Genomic DNA, 16,545 nt, shown 5'->3' with positions numbered 1-16,545 from the left:
ATATCATTTAAATCTATGTTGATGAGATTACTATAATATTTGTAACCATAGAAGAATCTTATATCAATAAATAATATGAAGACTGTTATTATTCGATGTTAGTAGTTTTGTTGGACTAGAATTTTACTTAAAATGTTGTTCATTTAAGAAAACTGCATATATGGCTGCATAAGGTGAACTTTACTAGTTGGGCTATGTCTCCACTCCACTCCTATATATATTTGTCTATAGAAAAACCATAGGACATTATGGTCTTTATGTTTTTAGAAGGTATCTATTTTATTGAAGAGAGAGACATAAAGGAGGAGGAGAGGAAGATCTACCTCATTTTTGTGCTTTATTCTTCCACAAGATATTACTGTAGCTATCATCAATAGCTGCTTAAGGCTTTTAAGGTATGCCTTGATTTTCTCTAATTTATTTATGGTATTTTGTGTTCTATTCTTGTACATGGTGTCCATAAAAAATTTCATGAAAAATCCTATATTTTTTCTCCCTTTGTTCTTTCACGCATTATTATTCTCCTATGTCATATAGTGTTTTCTTTCTTCCCTTGGTAAATAAAATTATGTTTGCAATCCCGACCATATTAATCACAAAAAAATATATCTTGAAGATCATAATGAGGATCATAATCATACATCTTTCTTTCATATTTAAAAAAAATAATTTAAGCTATACAATTTTGGCGACTTTGTATTATGTACAAATACTTAGCTACAGTGAAAAAAAATAGAAACACAATGCGACGTCCCACCCTTCTTCTGCGATGTATTCTTTCTCGTATCAAAAAATAAAATTCATAGTCTCGTTCAGATGCGTACCATCCTTTCTAATTAGTTATTATTGATATATGTGATAGTTTGTGCCCATCTCATCGTTCTTTTGCTACGACCATTAATTACGGCGTTCTTCAAGCAAACCATCCTAACCAAAAGTCACGTTGCAACGAACCACAAAAGAAAATTAATTAAACTTTTCTTAAAATGATATTCGATCTAATAGACATAAAAAATATTAACTAGCCATCCTATTAGCAGAAATATTATTTATCAGATCCCGAAAAAACTTCCACGCATCCTTCACAAAAATCCTCAATAGTTTTTAATATTTCGAAATTTGTCATCTTCTTGGACCGCAAACATTGAACCTTAACCTATCAACCTGTACTTGGTTTTCGAAGAAAGAAAGCCAGCTACCTTAAGCTAGCACTTGCATGCAAAAAGCAAACAAATTAATTAAAGCCAGGAGAAAATAAAAGAAAAGCTTGCGGATGTCTCCTTGTCATCATGTTTAAGAAAAAAAAATAATAGAAAAAAGCACTCGTCTTTAATCCCCCCCACAAACACCTATATATACCCACTCCCCCCACTCTACTCTCCCTACCCTCTATACTTCCCTATATTCTTCATCACTCTTTCACTCTTGAGAGCCTCATTCTCTGCAACCCCGCCAAGATGATCACCCCGGAGGACTTCTACACCGTGATGTGCGCCATGGTCCCTCTCTACGTCGCCATGCTCCTCGCCTACGCCTCCGTGAAATGGTGGAAGATCTTCACCCCCGAGCAGTGCTCCGGCATCAACCGGTTCGTCGCCGTCTTCGCCGTCCCGGTCCTCTCCTTCCACTTCATCTCCCACAACAACCCATACCAGATGGAAACCCGCTTCATTCTCGCCGACACTCTTTCTAAGCTCCTCGTCCTCGTCCTCCTCTCCCTCTGGGCCTGCCTCTTCCCCTCCTCCCCCGGCCGCAGCCGCCTCGACTGGCTCATCACCCTCTTCTCCGTTTCCACCCTCCCTAACACCCTCGTCATGGGCATCCCCCTCCTACGTGCCATGTATGGAGACTTCACCCAAAGCTTAATGGTGCAGCTGGTCGTCCTGCAGTGCATCATTTGGTACCTATATATATTCCATTACCCTTAGAAGCTTAAATCCACCAAGGCTGCATTTTTACTTCGTTAGCACGTTAGATTAGGGTAAGCTCACTAATATTTGTCGTTGCAATGTAGGTACACTTTGCTGCTCTTCCTGTTCGAGTATCGCGCGGCAACTCTGTTGATCCAAGAACGGTTTCCTGGGCCGGGAGCTGCCGCCATAGCCAAGTTCGAGGTCGACGGCGATGTCATCTCGTTGGACGGGCGAGACCCGATCCACGCCGAGTCGGAGATCGATGCGGATGGGAGGGTTCGTGTCCGGATCCGGCGGTCCGTGTCATCGGCGCCGGAATCCGGTTTGTCGTCGTCTGTCGGGTTCACGCCGGCGCGCCTGTCGAACATATCGGGTGCCGAGATATACTCGCTGAACACTCCGGGCCGGCATCCGATGGAGCAATTCACCATCGCCGATGTCACGTTTGGGTACCGCTCGGCGAGCCCACGGCTTTCGGGGTATGCGTCGTCGGATGCGTACTCATTGCAGCCGACGCCGAGGGAGTCGAATTTTAATGAGATGGAGATAGGGACTCCGGTGTGGTTGAGGTCGCCGGCGGCGACCGGAGGGAGGGTGGCCCGGCAGCAGTCGCCGGCGGTGGCCGGAGGTGTCAAGGTGGTGCGCGGCTGTCATGAAGGTGGCGGTGGCGGTGGGGAGGGACAAGGAGGCAAGGATATTGGAGGTAAGTACGCCGCTGCTGCTGGCATCTTCCGATCTTTCGTTTTTGCTTGGAGGTTTAGGTCAAAGAAAACTAATTCGAATTTAAGATACGAAAAAAAATCGGTTTTGTCATTTTGCCGGTCGCCTTCCACCGGACGCACCGGTATTGGGGGAGTTCGATCAGCTGTTTATGTCAAGCAGCAAACAGCAATCCTTGGCTATGTGTCATTTTTTTTTAAAAAAGAAAATTGATGTGTCACCCTGTAATTAACTAAAATACTCAGGGGACGTTAATGTTTTGGAAAGAGATCGGAAGATGTATATTTATAAAAAAATATACTTATTTGATTTATAAAAATTGTAATTTAGATTACTGAATTTAGTTCCCTTGATTGACACTTATTTAAACATCTATAATTTTTTCTATATTTTTTAATCATATGTGTGTGTGTGTGTGTGTATATGTATGTATGTAGACGTATGCATGCATGTGTATGCCAGTTAATAACGACATGATGCTTAAGCTTCACACAATATGTAATGGTTTCCAAGATTAATTTCCTGAGTTTCTTGGCTAATACTGTCTGCTATCTGCTGCCTGAGAGGAAACAGATGGTCCAAGAGTTTCTGAAGGTATGGCAGGTGGGAGGAGCAAAAAAAAGCTTATGAGCCAGAAAAGTTGGTTTGCTAACTAAGGCATGATGGATCAGAGGCCGTCTGATTGATGTGATGGTATTAAAGTTACTAGCTAAGATTAAAAAGAGAGAGAGAGAGAGAGAGAGAGAGAGAGAGAGAGAGAGATTGAAGTTGACTGATCTCTCTCTCTCTCTCTCTCTCGCAAAACTGATGGGTTCCTAGTAGAGGACGTTGTTTGTCATTGATCACTTTCTTTTCTTTCTGTGGGGAGCAAGCTTTGCAAAGAGTTTAACATCATCTTTTACTTTTTATAAACAGAAAAAAAACTTTGAGTAATTGAGTAGTAATGTATTGGAAATTGTTTCAGGGGAGAAAGAGATCAGCTTTAGAAGCACTTCAAAGTTTGAAGTACGAGAAGATGATGAAGAGAAAAATGGAGGAGAAAATCAGGAGATGCCTCATGCTATAGTCATGTTAAAGCTCATCTTGACTATGGTTGGCCGGAAGCTTTCTCGCAATCCCAACACATACTCGAGCATTCTAGGCCTACTTTGGTCTCTAATTTCATTCAAGTAAGAATTTATTTTTTTAGCTTATTAAATTATCAATTCTGATGCAAGGCTTAAAGTACTATTCATCTCCTGCAGCAGTTCCCAACAAAATATTTATACTTCTGTTAGGAAAAAAACTAGTGTTTGCTAAAGCAAGAATCTTGGTGTTAATTGTTTAGATGGGAGGTCAGCCAGCCAAGTTTGGTCAAGAACTCGATAAAAATTATTTCAGATGCAGGGCTTGGCATGGCCATGTTTAGCCTAGGTAAGCTTCACTTGACTAGAGTACTATTCATGTGAGAAAGGACAGTTTATTTAACTTACTTTATAACATCTCAATAGTATATTTTCTTGCACACCATCACTACATCTTATAAGACATTATATTCTAGATGTATGAACTTTATAATCAGGAGTAATTTTGAGGTTTTGCATACTTGTAGGTTTGTTCATGGCTCTTCAGCCAAGGATAATTGCATGTGGTGCAAAGATGGCAACCCTAAGCATGGCTATTCGATTTCTCAGCGGTCCTATGATAATGTCAGCTGCATCCATGGCAGTTGGGTTGAGAGGAGTTCGACTTCACACTGCTATTGTACAGGTACTAGCTTATAAAATTTTACGTATATTATTCATATTCATTCATGCTTGCATACTTGTGATTATATGGTAAATGAAGTTATCTTGGATACTCATTGTAATGTAAAATTTTTCGATCATATTAGTCATCTTGTGGTGATGTGGCAGGCGGCTCTTCCTCAAGGTATTGTACCATTCGTCTTTGCTAGAGAATACGGGCTACATCCAGACATACTTAGCACCGGGTATGCTCTCATTAAGTTTTAATATTCATGGAAATACTCTTTGGGCATATAAGATTGCAACTTTGATACAATTAGAAAGGAGCACACAAACAACTTATCCCTGTTGAGTCTGCATCCTCCATTGCACATGTTCATGAATTTGCACCATGGAGTGGTATGCATGTTTAGATAGGCGATGTGGTTGAGAGATAGATGATAGCCATTCATTTTTGAGATGGATAATATGTTGCCTATCTTATCATACACAGCTCTCAAAGCATGCACCACAGAGAATCCTGACTCATCTAAGTTAATAAATAAAGTGGAAATCATTGTTAAAAAGTTGCAGGAAAACTAGTTATCAATTGCTTCCATGTTCATGCAATTTTACATGCCTTTTCTACTGGTTCAATCCATGATTCGCTATAAGTATTCATCAAAGCAAATGCTCTTACTGTGAACATGTTTGATATCAATATGATTTGAGCTTTGGTTTTAAGATGAAATTTTGTCAATAAGAATATGGGAATCCAAAACGTAAGGATCTCTGTTCCACTGAACAGTACCAATCTTTGGGACTAGAGGGTATAAATAGGTTGGATTTAGATCTGATCCATTTCGTATCCGCCCGGTTCAAAAAAAATTTCCAATTCGGATTCGGGTTCATCAAAATGAATGCTCTAAAACTCACATCATAACTCAATTAGTAATCAGATTTGAGCCTTTTAATATTCAACTTAGCACATAATTTTAGTGAGCCAAATAACCATGATTAACAATTTCTAAAAATTAAAAAGAGTTTTATCGCAATAGTACATCCCATATACATAATAAATGTATGGTAAATTATGGAGGGAAAGGAGCATGATCCAGAAAGTGAACAGAGGGTTTTGCAAAATGAATCCAATTATTTATAAAGCAAATTTAAATTTTTATTTATGCTTAGTTTGTTTGAAAGATAACAAAATCTAAGTTTTGACTGAGATTTTGGAACTAGAATGGTAGTTGACGAGAGTTAAGAAGAATACGTATGAGAAGAAGATAAAATCTCAACACGAAGAAAAGAAAAGAAATTATCACGTAGCAACCTTTATTTTCACATTCCTATTTTATATATATATATATATATATAATTTGTGTACATATTCTGGTTCCTGGGTATTGAGATCGAGCATAATTGTATCCATATTTAATTCAATAAAAAATTAAAATATTTAACCTTGGTCAGTAAATGGGTCCAAATACTTAATCTATACCTAATTATTATAAAATAACTGGATCAAAGTACCTATCATGTACCTTTAAGTGCACAGATGACTAAAAGCAAGAGGTCCTCACTGACATGTTTGGCAGTCTTTTCAGCCATAACTGGCAATGTACCTCATGAAACATATTGACTGAGAAAACTGTGATTGAACGTAGCATTTTACACTGGCAACTCCCCTTAGGATTTTTCAGATGTGGAGTCTAAATTTTATTATCATATTATTAGAATGACCCCAGGATAAACAAACTTTTCCAATAGCTTGTCATTTGAATCAGTAATTTTGAGTCCCTTCTCATATTAATGCTGGGCAGTTGCCTGTGCCACACATGGTGAGTGATTCATAAAAGACTTTATTGCCAACTATGCGCGAAATATTTTTCTTTGAATAGGGTTTGGGTTGTATTTTTTTGCAAAAAAATGAGCGATTTTCTTCTGCAACATAGATTATCGGATGGTGCACCACATAGACACCAAAGCACTTCGAACAACTTCAGTCATCCGTTTGCATACGTCTCGAAGTTTTCATTGCACGATCCAACCCCTATTCCTTTCAATAATCTCAAAATAAAAATTTGAAGGCCTAAGATTAGTCGATTGTCTCTAATCTTCTGTTGTTATAATACATAAGAATCGCCACAAAAATATTCAAGAATAACTCTTAAGCATCCATTAGTCATCTCATGAGGTCTTAAAACATGTTAGCCAAAGTAGATTAACTGTTCAAGATTCTTTGGTCATCTCATGGGACAAGTCATATGGACCGAGTCTACTTTTTTGGACCGAGTCTACTTTCTTGTGAGCTAACGTCTGTTTCTCCCTCGCACCGCTAACTCTTCTTTTACCTCTGCAGGGTAATCTTTGGCATGCTTGTCTCCTTGCCCGTAACCCTTCTATACTACATACTCTTGGGCCTATGAAGGGAGGTTCCCGTGGCCAAATAAAGCCAAGGGGAAACATCCAAAGGAAGATGGAACATTTGATAACGACCTCAATATCATGTTGGTTCCCATCCTTCTGAGATTCTAGGGGCCGAGAAGCTCATTTAAGTAGGGGTTTTACAATTGGAGCTCATAGTTCCAGCTCTAAGAGGAGCCATCATCCCTTAAATGGTGGATCATCTGAGAGATTTGAGCTGGTTGAAGGCCAAAGAGCAGTGGTAAAGGTTCACCACCCTACAATGGCTAGTGGTGGCCGAAAGAGAATGAATTATGAATTATCATGGCCCATGATAAGGGTAGTAGAAATAAATATTATCTTGTTGTGGAGTGGTGAGGTGTTTTGACCATGAACTTCATAATTTCATCAAGCCTCCCTAATATTTTACTTTCATGCTGATGATTGCGTTCCCTAAAGTTTTTCTTTTGGCCAAAAGCCCTCCAAATTGGGTGCCAAGTCTATGGCGTTTTATTTCGTAGGCCTTCGTAAAAGGTGAGGTGGATAGCTCTTGCTTTTGCTTCTTGTAACTTTTGGCAGAGAAGGGGGTTCCAGTTAAAAAGATCACCTAAAAATTTTAGGGGGAAGCACAATAATAGGCTTGCAAAAGTGCGTTTTGAGTGGTTGCTAGAAGGATGAAGGAAAGTGCTCTTTGAGTGGAAGCATAACTTTTGATGAAGAGTGCTTGGATGGTTAGAATAAACTGGAGCTAGTTAGAATTTTTGTGCATAATTATTAACAACTGAAGAAGTTAAAATTTTTTTATGGGAATGAGGCTTTATTTTATTTAAGAAATGAGAGAAAAAGTAGTCATTTAGGTTTGCTTGTTTTGGAAGATAATTATGGCTTTTTTTTTTTGTGTGTGGGTATTAATATTGTTCACTTACTACCAACTAACTAAGAGGCATCATCATCTGGCTAGGTCTTGCCGAGATATCGATATCTGGCTGGAACTTTGTTTGTGCTTCATATCGATATCTTCATGTGAAATGTTTTGATGGATGTTTGAAGTGGTTTGGAACATATGCACAATATTGGCCTTCTAATTTCATCATTATAGATATTTTAGCTTTTTCATTAAACATCCATTTACCCACACATGTGCACCCGTGCATGTGCGAGCATGCACGTATGTACACACAATGAGAGAAAAAGGGGTTCTGCTTTCTATTCATCTAGTTAACAACCAAATTTTTTTTATATATATTTAATATAAAAGAGGTCTAGAATTCAAACCTTGGTTGTTGCATTTCTACTATTATTTTTTTTAAAAAATATGAAGTATAATAACCTTTGGCTACTCTTAGGTGCTTTTTTTTCTGCTTTATATAAAGGCCGTATGTAAGAAAATATAAAATATATAAATAAATCTACCTCATTCTATCAGTTCAAGTTTTTGGGATAAGTGGTGATTTTAATATGGTATTAGAGCAGAGGTCCTGAGTTTGAACCCTGTCTCTGCACTCTTTAAAAATTTTACATGTTGGGCTCATCCATTAAAAAAAAGTCCAGCCCATATGTGAGGGAAAGTGTAAGAAAATATAAAATATATAAATAAATCTATCTCATCCTATTAACTTAAGCTTTATATATATATATATATATATCATAACCATTGCTTAGTCTTTGGTGCTTTATATAGAGTCAGCACCTATGATGCAAATTAACACGAGTCTGTTCCAGCTTGGGTTTAGGTTCTACGGAGACTGCTAAAAAGAGATTTTGAGGGAAGTTGTCCTATCGGGAGAGAGTTTTAATCAATGAAAAAGTTTAATTCACATGAGCTAGTATCTTACAAATCACCTTCCAAAAGAAATATAATATCTCATTTTTATGGGATTGCTTCATTCCCACCAGTTCACTGTCTTAAAAAAAAGAAAAAAGAAGAAGGAACAGTCGCTAAGACCTCCCGGCATCCAAACACCCCCAAAGAATTTTTGTGTCCATAAGTCTAGCTTTCATGTTGTATGGAGAAAAGTGAAGTAAAATCTAATAACTGGAACCATATGTTGAGCCATATATGGGCCGAGCAGAGCAAGATCTAACTGGTTTATAAACTTCTCTTGGACGAAATGTTTAGTTATGGACCCAAATTAAGACTTGAATTCCAAAAGAACTAATTGTCCTAGGTCCTGCAGATTTGGATCGAACCTGATCGGTCTCACCGAAAGGATTCCAGTTCTAATTTATTGAAGTAAGGTCCAACTCAAATTCAACTTGATGCGAGGCCCAGTTGTGCCAACTAGCAATCCTATAAGTGATTGGACCCTACCGATTCTGAGGTCTTTCTTTTCTTCCTATAAGATTCGAGCCGGTTCACTCTAAAGCTACTCTTAAGTATTTATGAATATATACCTATGATTTTGCTAGTTGTACTGACCCAACTAATAAAACTCATATGATTTTAAGCCCAATCATCCAAATATGCCCTAAGCAAAAACATCATCTAAATCATATACCAAAAACTAATTTAAACTAGAATCGAATCTAGTTGGACCGGAACCCATTCAAGTTGTAGCCTATTGTAGCATTTGGGAAGTGTGGCCGCTAACGGGCCAAATCTCGCAATGGTAAATTAGCCCCACAAACCAGTGATGGTAACGTTAGTTGCTCGTAAATGATTAGTCCCACGTCGACTGTGTTATATAAAGGTGGCAATCCCTCTTTGCCTCATGGATCCAAGCCAACTCTACGCTTTGCGAACAATTAATAATTTACACTGCGTTTTGCACTGAATTTAGTATTTCTTCTCAATCAAATACCCCAGCAACCCACCCTCTTGTTCGCTTTTATTTTCTTTTATCTCTTTGTTGTCCAAAACTCACTAACACCATCCGAAGAGCAGCTTATTTTCCTTTCCTTTCCTTTTCCTTTTTTTTTTTTTTTTTTGCAAATGAAATTTTCTATACACTAGATTTAGAATTCTATTTGCCTTTCTATAGTTGTCAAGATGAGTTGTAGCATTCCTTGGATGCAGTACCCCACATTAGAGAATAGGATGGCTTCCCTAAGTTGCAATTGGTGAAAAAAATAATTTTCCATTGTAGCTAACATGGTCACTTAGATCAGATGGTTGGCAACAATTTATTTGTGACATCACTGGTATGGATCCCTCATTAATTGTACTGCCTTATGAGCCTGTCCTTCAAGTCTATTCTACACGAGTTCTCCTTCAATTATATTCCTCAATCCATAGGATAGATTATCCAATCCATCTTTGCTCTCGCATCTTTTGCATCAATTCTAGCAACGGCAAATTGGACCAGTCCTCCGATGTAACTTTATAGAATATTTGTTTTTTTTTTTGGTTAAAATAGATGATCTATATAATTCTAGCACGGACATATTCAAAAATACTAAAATATTGTACCTTCCGGAGCACTCTAGGCACAACTCACTTTTCTGGCCCACAAGGTACCTTCAGAGTGATTGGCCACATACGAGACTACCTAGTCCGTAGCCCCATAACCTTTTTATATATATGTTTAGCTTGGACAATCATGCTACTACTAACTATAATTCAAATATCTCGAAGCAGAGGATAACACCCACATAAAAAAAATCTGAACATAACCAATTTGTTCAGAAGATGATGAATTCAACTTCTTCTTCCCGCTGCCGCCTTGGTTTTGCATGCTAGAAGGACCAATTAAATCAAAAGAACGCTTTCCAACTGCAACTCAACATCCATTGTTTCATTAGCTGATTACTCCCTACAAATATAAAAAATACAATGGCCGTTGAAACTTTGTAGTAAAAAAAGTTTGATGTAGCTGGCAATTTGGCATCTAGTTCATAGTCTCTCTCTACCTCTCTTTGTTTAACTGCATATTTTAATAATTTCTTAATCTAATGCCGTATGAGCTGTGAAAACACGGATGCCGCAATTTTGCTTCCATTTATTTTTTTTTAAAAATGGTTGAAATCTTAAGTTTTAAATTATTAAAGAGTAAAAAGGTAAGGATGGACTAGAAATGTGAAAGATATTGCTCAAATTACGGTCGTAGTCTAGTTAAATTTCTAACCAAAAAAAGAAAAAAAGAAAAAAAATTGTTCCAAAATTTTGTAAAAATTGAATAATAAATAATAAATAATTAAAAAATCAAAAAATGAATGGTTGACTTAAGCTAAACCCTAGAAGGTGCCCACCTTGTTTTGAACTTGATTCCAACCTTAAGTCCCAAAATATGACCACATATAGTTCCTAAATAAAGAACTAACCTTCCATTCAAGAAGTTAAGATATGGCGGCATAAGGTATTGGACTCCCTTAGATTAAACCCTAACTTGAAATTGATCTTAGAATTGGATGCAGCTCAACTAAACTTTTACTCGGCCCAGACTCAACATGGAAAAAATTTAATAATTTCGTCCGAATCTAAGTTTCAGCCAAATATTAAAAATTTTACTTAACCCAACTTACTAGTTGCAGTCGAATATTAAATTTTTTTATCAAACTCTAATGGAATTTGAACAAATTTAAGTTAAACATCCCAAGGGGATTAGGGTTTAAAGATAAGCATCACAAAGTCAAATATTTTATGGAGAACACCAATCATCCATTTCCACCGGTGCTCCGTTTGATGGTGCCTAAAACTGCCATACTACCCCAAAAATATTGAGTGCCAAAGCCCCTTGATCTATGAGGCTAATAAAAAAAAGGGCTAGTTAACTAAATTCTTTTCTTTGACTAGAAGGAAATATATTTTATAGAATAAAAACCAACATGCTATAATCCAGTGGCCGTCGAATCCTGCAGCGGTTTTCCGGGTTTAGTGGATTCCGTTGCTTGCTATTCGGTATAAGCGAAAACTCCCATGTCTTATTTTGCACCTCTAAGAATAAGACAAACTACAAGTCTAATATAGATTAGGGTTGCAACTCATGCCTTCTTTATCGGAACCTAACTTCACCGGCTTATAATTTAGAATGAATTGGACCAATGTATACCTAACTTAAGTTGGCCTTGGATCCCAAAAATGTCAATTCCACTTCTGGTTTAAGAGCTTAGACAACTTGGCCCAACTAAGATCTCTATATTAGAACAACCAATTAGATCCAATCCAAGCCCAACTCCAATCTCTTTATAATTTGTCTCACATGATTTTTTTTTTTTTTCATGATATATGATAATTGTATACTCATGGAAGAGTTACTTTTTCATATCCGTTCTTTAAAAACTTCAACCAAATATAAGATATTTTTTTATTTTTTTTGTTGACTATAGTTTCTCTCCTCTTCCTGCAAATCAAATAAGTCATCATATTTACACAGTTGGCTATCGGTCTAGAGTATTCAAGCCATTCATGAAGCAACTTGACCTAGTCTCTTCCAGGCTAGCCCAATTCTATCTTTTTATGGATTGGGTACCGTTTATGGTTGGATTGGGTCGGGTTTACGTTGCATAGTTTTTGAACTAAGATTGACCTCGAGCTGAACCTCTGCAACGTCCGGATCTGGCCAATGGCTTTAACGAACCAAGGATATCCGGTTTACAAATGAGTGGAATAGGAGCAGTAGAACGGGACACCGGTTTTAGCCTTTCCTAGGCGCAGGCAGAAGCCGCTGCATAAGGTATCCCGGCGACAGCGAAGCTGAATAGAATAGAATAGAACACTAGTGGACGGAATAAAAAAAGTCAACCGCTCTTTGCCTATAAAAAGCCGTTACCACTCCCGTTCTTCTCCAAGTAGCCACAGGGAAGAATAAGGCATTTGTTGTGATCTCTATAGGGGCATTTGAGGAACATTAATAGAAAGAGAAAAGTATCGCAAGGGCTAGAATTGGAAGAGATGTCGAGCACAGCTGGAAAGGTGATAAAATGCCGAGGTTAGTACCTCGTCTTTTTTTTTTCTTTTCTTCTTTATTTTTTTTCTAAAGATTAGGCGGCCGTATTCACACTTATCGTGTATGAGCTGCCGTTGTATAAAAAAAAAAATCTTACTAGATTGGTATTTTTATCTTTTTATCTCTCTCTTTTTTTTAATTACTGTACGATCTTGGATTATCCTCTCGGTATAACCTAGAATAAAAGAAAAAAAAATTTGTGCTACTATAAAGACTCTAAACTCTTCCCCATTACCGATTTCTATAGATTTTTGGTTCGGCCTTCTAATGAAATTGAGGTCCTTGGATAGGTGTCCCATCTTTAAGACTTGCTTGCTCATGTGGTTCCCCAAGTGGGAGGAATGCCATCAACTAGGGCGCTATTTGCCGTTAACCACTCGCTTAAAAAATATTAAAGGGGCATTTTGGGAAGTTTAACTATTGTGCTTGAAAAGTTTTAACTACTTTTCCTCTCTCTTCAGGAAATTTTGGCTATGTCACTGTTCTGGACCTATATGGGCTTGCAAATAAAAGCTTATAACTTATTGTGATATCCTTAAGGATGGCTGCTAAAATAAAAGGGATAGAATCCTGTTTTTTATCATTGAAGAAAAAGGTTCTGCTTACTTATTTGTTAGGAATTTATGGACAGGGGATACATCTTACAATCAATTTTATGTATTCTATTATTACCTTTTTTTTTATTTCTCTTTTTAAATTTATTTTTGGAGAAAACTGGGCTGCTATGTGTCAAGTAAAAGAAGGCACATTTATATTTATAATAAAACTTGATCCATTTTTCATTTGATCTCTATGTTATTATGTGCAGCGGCCGTTGCCTGGGAGGCAGGGAAGCCATTGGTGATGGAGGAGGTCGAGGTGGCCCCACCACAGGCAATGGAGGTCCGTCTGAAGATTCTCTACACTGCCCTCTGCCACACTGATGTTTTCTTCTGGGAAGCCAAGGTTTATTTAAATCATGGTTACTGATTACATGTTTCCTAAATAATTTCTCATTTCATCCTATAATTCATGGTTAATTAACTTACAGTGTGAAGTGTAGAACAGATGATCTTTTTCATAACTCTAAGCATCATATAAGTTGGATTACTAAATGAATTTCTCTTTACTTTTTGAATTTTACAGGGTCAGAATCCTCTTTTCCCAAGGATCTTTGGCCATGAGGCAGGAGGGTATGATTCCTAATCACCATTTCAACCTTGAACTTTCCAAATTCTTTTACATTCTAGAGATTTGTCTTTAGCTTTTCTGAATTACCCACTACCATCATATGCCACATTACATGTTCATACTTCTTAATTTTTTTCTCTTAATATAGTATTTCTCACATCAATAATACCTTTGTTTTTTAAACATTGGCTTGTTGATGCTGTATGAATTGGTAGGTTGCAGTGTTTTGCAAAACTTTAACAATGATTTACTAAAGAAAATCTCTAGATTTTAGCTTTAAATAATATTAGTGGAAGTATTTTGCTACAATCAAGTTGGAAAAAATCCATCTCTCTCAATTAAAGATACCAATATCCTGGATCATAGTCTGCAACTTTGTGTTCATTGATTTTGAATTATTGTCGATTTTAGGATCATCGAGAGTGTAGGGGAGGGTGTGACTGATCTTGCACCAGGAGACCATGTCCTCCCAGTATTCACTGGTGAATGCAGAGAGTGTGCCCATTGCTTGTCTGAGGAGAGCAACATGTGTGAGCTCCTGAGGATCAACACTGACAGGGGAGTGATGATAAATGATGGGAAATCCAGGTTCTCCATCAATGGAAAGCCCATTTACCACTTTGTTGGTACCTCCACTTTCAGCGAGTACACCGTCGTTCACTCTGGCTGTGTAGCCAAGATCAACCCTTCGGCACCCCTCAACACTGTTTGCATTCTTAGCTGTGGCATTTCAACAGGTGAGACCACTTCTGAAAACTCTATATATTTTACTTGCATTTGAAAAATTGTTGCAAATATAAACAATTTTGATCATTGTAATTTCTCTGTGTCTTTATCTTCAGGCCTTGGTGCCACTTTAAATGTTGCAAAACCGACAAGGGGTTCGACGGTGGCTGTTTTCGGGTTGGGAGCTGTTGGCCTTGCTGTGAGTGTCATTCTTTCTTTTTCTTTTTTTTTTCTCTCTGTAATTTTATTTTCTTCAAGTTTTTTGAATATATCATGATATATCATCATCTCTGTAAACTAAATCGCTAATCTCTTTGACTACATAGCTATGTCCTTCAATTATTGATTCCCAACACATTTCTCTTGGATATAAGAAGAATAGTTCTTTCCTTCTGATCTGAATTTTAAATATCTAATTTGAATCATTGTGTTATGTAGGCTGCTGAAGGGGCTAGGATTGCAGGTGCTTCGAGAATTATTGGTGTTGATTTGAACCCAAGGAGATTTCATGAAGGTGAAATGATTCCTACTCTCAATCCTAGGAACTTTTTTACTCTGCAAATCTATTTTTAGCTCCAGTTTTAACTTTTTTTTTAGTTGGCATGAACTCATATTTCTGTATTTTCCTCGGAATTATGGATTCCCTCTCCTTATATACCAATTATACTGTGGTTTCTCTGTTACCTGCAGCCAAGAAGTTTGGCGTCAACGAGTTTGTAAATCCAAAAGACTACAACAAGCCAGTTCAAGAGGTTAGCAAATTTTTCTGTGATGATAAAATGGCTTCTCTTATGTTCATCACTAGTAGCCTATCCTCCTCTTCTTCTCTTGACAACATTACTAGCCTATTCAAGAGATAAGCCATTACTCCATAATAGATTTTGTAAGCCATTACTGAATATTATCAGGTGATTGCTGAGATGACTAATGGTGGAGTCGACCGAAGCATCGAATGCGTTGGAAATATTGATGCCATGGTATCTGCTTTCGAATGCGTTCGTGATGTAATTCCTCGCATCCTTGACATACTTGGATTTCAGAAACTTCTGCATGAATATATTGCTTCCAATTTGAACCACCATGGGAAGCATTTTTAACACTAGTGATTAAATCTCAGGGTTGGGGTGTTGCTGTACTTGTTGGTGTACCTCACAAAGATGCCTCGTTTAAGACCCATCCTGTGAATTTCTTGAATGAAAGGACCCTCAAGGGAACCTTCTTTGGAAACTACAAACCACGTTCGGATCTTCCTGCAGTTGTCGAGATGTATATGAACAAGGTCAGCAAATGATCTCAAAATCCCTTTTTATTGAGCTTTTCCGACTTTATGAACTCTAGTCCTCAAGGAGTTAAGATTGTTGGAGTTATTTAACCAAGAATTACATTTGCATATGGATTTATATTGTCAGAACATTGAATCGTTCTTCTACGATGGTTAAATGGTGCAGGAACTGGAACTGGAGAAATTCATCACCCATGAAATACCCTTCTCTGAGATCAACGAGGCATTTGACCTCATGCTTCAAGGGGACAGCCTCCGCTGCGTCATCCGAATGGATGGTTAGAGCCAATCCCAGATGTTGTAAGCAATTGCTCAGTTGAACTATACGTGTTTGTGAAGCTGCTGTCTGGTTGAATGGAGATGTGGCTTGGAATATATAGGTGTTCTTTGTGATAATTTTCTGCTTGTTTTTAATATGTCCTTTCCCTCTTGTTTCAGCTTTGCGTGTCTTTTGTAAAAAAATTCATGTACTGTACATAAGAAGTTTGTTGCTTCTTGGTTTGCTTTCTCGTTTCTTAAATTATGAAGCTTCTTTTCCTTTATTCAACATTTTACTAAGATTGGGGGCTCTTTCTTTTCCTTGACAATTTGCTTTAATGCTCTCTTTATCATCATATGTGAGGGCCCAAGCAGGCGTGCATTTAGTCCCACATCGATTATTCGCTAGGTAGATCTTGGGTACTTATACAGGATCATGGAACTCAAATAATATCTTTCGGCTAGCCATTTTGTGTAAG

At 37.6% G+C, this 16,545-nt stretch overlaps 2 protein-coding genes across 3 annotated transcripts; both read left to right on the top strand.

The window, feature by feature from the left end:
• The first annotated feature begins 1,385 nt into the window (after positions 1-1,385).
• Positions 1,386-7,180, top strand: LOC103713744 (auxin efflux carrier component 6). 2 transcript variants are annotated; one of them, XM_039133697.1, is made up of 7 exons: positions 1,386-1,588; positions 2,015-2,616; positions 3,598-3,802; positions 3,961-4,046; positions 4,225-4,382; positions 4,529-4,605; positions 6,702-7,180. In XM_039133697.1, exons 1-7 carry the CDS (start codon positions 1,458-1,460, stop codon positions 6,766-6,768), a joined length of 1,326 nt encoding a protein of 441 aa, XP_038989625.1. In that variant the 5' UTR covers positions 1,386-1,457; the 3' UTR covers positions 6,769-7,180. The 2 variants fall into 2 exon arrangements, with proteins under 2 accessions (XP_038989625.1, XP_017699908.1); XM_017844419.3 differs by having other exon boundaries at positions 1,386-1,900.
• A 5,280-nt stretch (positions 7,181-12,460) lies between these two features.
• Positions 12,461-16,316, top strand: LOC103713788 (alcohol dehydrogenase 3-like). The gene is made up of 10 exons (XM_008800816.3): positions 12,461-12,612; positions 13,439-13,575; positions 13,756-13,802; positions 14,212-14,537; positions 14,643-14,725; positions 14,965-15,040; positions 15,217-15,278; positions 15,435-15,530; positions 15,644-15,805; positions 15,975-16,316. The coding sequence occupies exons 1-10, from the start codon at positions 12,576-12,578 to the stop codon at positions 16,089-16,091; spliced, it is 1,143 nt and encodes a 380-aa protein (XP_008799038.2). The 5' UTR covers positions 12,461-12,575; the 3' UTR covers positions 16,092-16,316.
• The last annotated feature ends 229 nt before the right edge of the window (positions 16,317-16,545 follow it).

The sequence above is a fragment of the Phoenix dactylifera genome, chromosome 1, assembly GCF_009389715.1.
Source record: "Phoenix dactylifera cultivar Barhee BC4 chromosome 1, palm_55x_up_171113_PBpolish2nd_filt_p, whole genome shotgun sequence".
Classification (NCBI taxonomy): Eukaryota; Viridiplantae; Streptophyta; class Magnoliopsida; order Arecales; family Arecaceae; genus Phoenix; species Phoenix dactylifera.
Note: the sequence above shows the minus strand (reverse complement) of the source record. Positions and strands in the feature narration are given on the sequence as shown.